General features: G+C 57.1%; 1 protein-coding gene across 1 annotated transcript in view; it reads left to right on the plus strand.

Moving 5' to 3' along the window:
- Positions 1–137: 137 nt before the first annotated feature.
- Positions 138–2,293, plus strand: part of COPA (coatomer protein complex subunit alpha) — an 18,866-nt gene continuing 16,710 nt past the window's right edge. Inside the window, 4 exon segments of the mRNA XM_017838634.1 lie at positions 138–150; positions 484–597; positions 1,350–1,423; positions 1,791–1,926. Coding sequence (XP_017694123.1) covers positions 138–150; positions 484–597; positions 1,350–1,423; positions 1,791–1,926 — 337 coding nt within the window.

Below are 2,293 nucleotides of genomic sequence, written 5' to 3' on the forward strand. Positions count from 1 at the left end.
GAGGAATTTCCTCCTGGAAAGGGTGTTCAGGCCTTGGCAGGGGCTGCCCAGGGAGGTGGGGGAGTGCCCAGCCCTGGAGGTGCCCAGGGAAGGACTGGCCGTGGCACTGAGTGCTCTGGGCTGGGGCCAAGGTGGGGATGGGGCACAGGGGTGAACTCGGTGACCCAGGAGGGCTTTTCCAACCTAAATCCATCCTTGTGGCTGCCCCATCCCTGGCAGCGTTCACGGCCAGGTTGAACCAGCCTGGACTAGTGGAAGGTGTCCCTGCCCATGGCAGGATGGTCTTTAAGGTCCCTCCCAACCCAGACCATTCCCTGGTTCTCTAATTAATCCATCCCTGATTCAGTGCCAGCGGGGCTGTGCCGGGGGATCAACGGGGGGCTGAGCCACGAGATCCCACCCAGCCCTGGGGTCCCTGAGCGGGGCAGGAGGCAGCTCCCCTGGGCATCCCCTGGTCCCTCAGCCCCCCGTGTGTCTCCGCAGGGCTCAGCTTCCACCCCAAGCGGCCCTGGATCCTCACCAGCCTCCACAATGGGGTCATCCAGCTGTGGGACTATCGCATGTGCACCCTCATCGACAAGTTCGACGAGCACGACGGTCAGCGGGGTGGCAGGAGGGTGGCAGCTGCCTGGGGAGGGATGTTGGGGTTGCAGGAGGAGGAACTGGCCTCAGCTGGAGGTTCCTGAGGCCTCTGATCCCAGAGGATTAGCCCTGTTTTCCCTGTGGACAGTTTGCTGGCGCTGCAGACACAGGGAATGGGGTGGGAGGTTTGTTCCTGGTGGGAAGGTGAAGCTCCAAATACGGATCTGGGGGCTCTGTGGTGGTTGCAGAAACATCCCGGTGGAAAGGAACGAATTTTGGGGGTGGGTCTCGGGGGTCTGCAGCTTCCTCAAGGGGGGCAGCTCCAATCTCTGCTCTGTGTGAGCAGTGACAGGACCTGGAGGAACATCTGGAGCTGTGGCAGGGGATATCCCAGCTGGATATTGGGAAAAGGTTCTTCCCTCAGAGGGTGGTTGGCACTAAACAGGCTCCCCAGGGGTGGTCACAACCCCAAACCTGCCAGAGTGTTTGGACAAAGCTCTCAGGGCCATGGTGGGATTGTTGGGGTGTCTGTGCAGGGCCAGGGGTTGGACTTGGATCCTTGGGGGTCCCTTCCAACTCAGGATATTCCAGGATTCTACGCAAGGAAGGGTTTGGGGGTGGAATTTCAGGCTGTTACACAACTTTTTGCTGTGCTTTGAAGCTCTGGGTTTCTCAGGAGCAGCAGGAGGGGGAGGAGGAGGACAAACTGTGGCCTGTGAGGGGTGCAGGGATTGCTTCAACCATCCCATTGCTTTTCCCGTTTGCAGGACCCGTCCGAGGAATTGATTTCCACAAACAGCAGCCCCTGTTTGTTTCTGGAGGTGACGATTACAAAATAAAGGTAAAATATTTCCTTTTTGGGCCCTTGGTCTCTAAAAGGTGCCACCCAAGGAAGGGAAGGGGCAGAGAAACTGGTTGGACTTGGATGATCCTCGTGGGTCCCTTCCAGCTCAGAATGTTGTAGGAAAAGATGATAAGGATAAGTTTGGGAGTCGTGATTCGCCTGTTTCAGGGGCACGAGAGTAAAGTTTTGTCGTAACTCGAATTAAAAGCAACTTTTAAGATGAAAAAATCGATCTGAAATGTGGGAATGCAGACAAAAAAAATCCCAGAAGGAGGTGGGACTGTCATCGTTCTGCTCCTGTGCTGTGGGGCTGGACTTGGAGGATCCTTCCAGCTCAGGATAGTCCACGACTCTGTGATTCCAGGTCTGGAATTACAAACTGCGCCGCTGCCTCTTCACGCTGCTGGGGCACCTGGATTACATCAGGACCACCTTCTTCCACCATGTGAGTCCTCCTGCTCCCTGGGTGGGACAGGGAATCCTTCCCTGGGATGGGTTTGGTGCTCAAGGAGGAGGGAGAGGGACTTTCCCAAGGGCCTGGAGTGCCAGGACAAGGGGGAATGGCTTCAGAGTGACAGGGAGGAGGTTTAGATGGGATATTGGGGAGAAATCCTTCCCTGGGAGGGTGGGGAGGCCCTGGCACGGGTTGCCCAGAGAAACTGTGGCTGCCCCATCCCTGGAGGTGTCCAAGGAATGGTTGGATGTGGCACTCGGGGACGAGGTGGGGACGGGTCACCGGTTGGACTCGATGAGCTTGGAAGTCTTTTCCAACCTTGAGGATCCTGGGATTCCTGGGGATGGTGGAGAGGGAATGCTGGGGGTGTGGATTGCTTGGTACACAGAACCCTTTGGGGTTTTTTAGGAATA

The sequence above is a fragment of the Lepidothrix coronata genome, unplaced genomic scaffold, assembly GCF_001604755.1.
Source record: "Lepidothrix coronata isolate B3197 unplaced genomic scaffold, Lepidothrix_coronata-1.0 Scaffold350, whole genome shotgun sequence".
Lineage (NCBI taxonomy): Eukaryota > Metazoa > Chordata > Aves > Passeriformes > Pipridae > Lepidothrix > Lepidothrix coronata.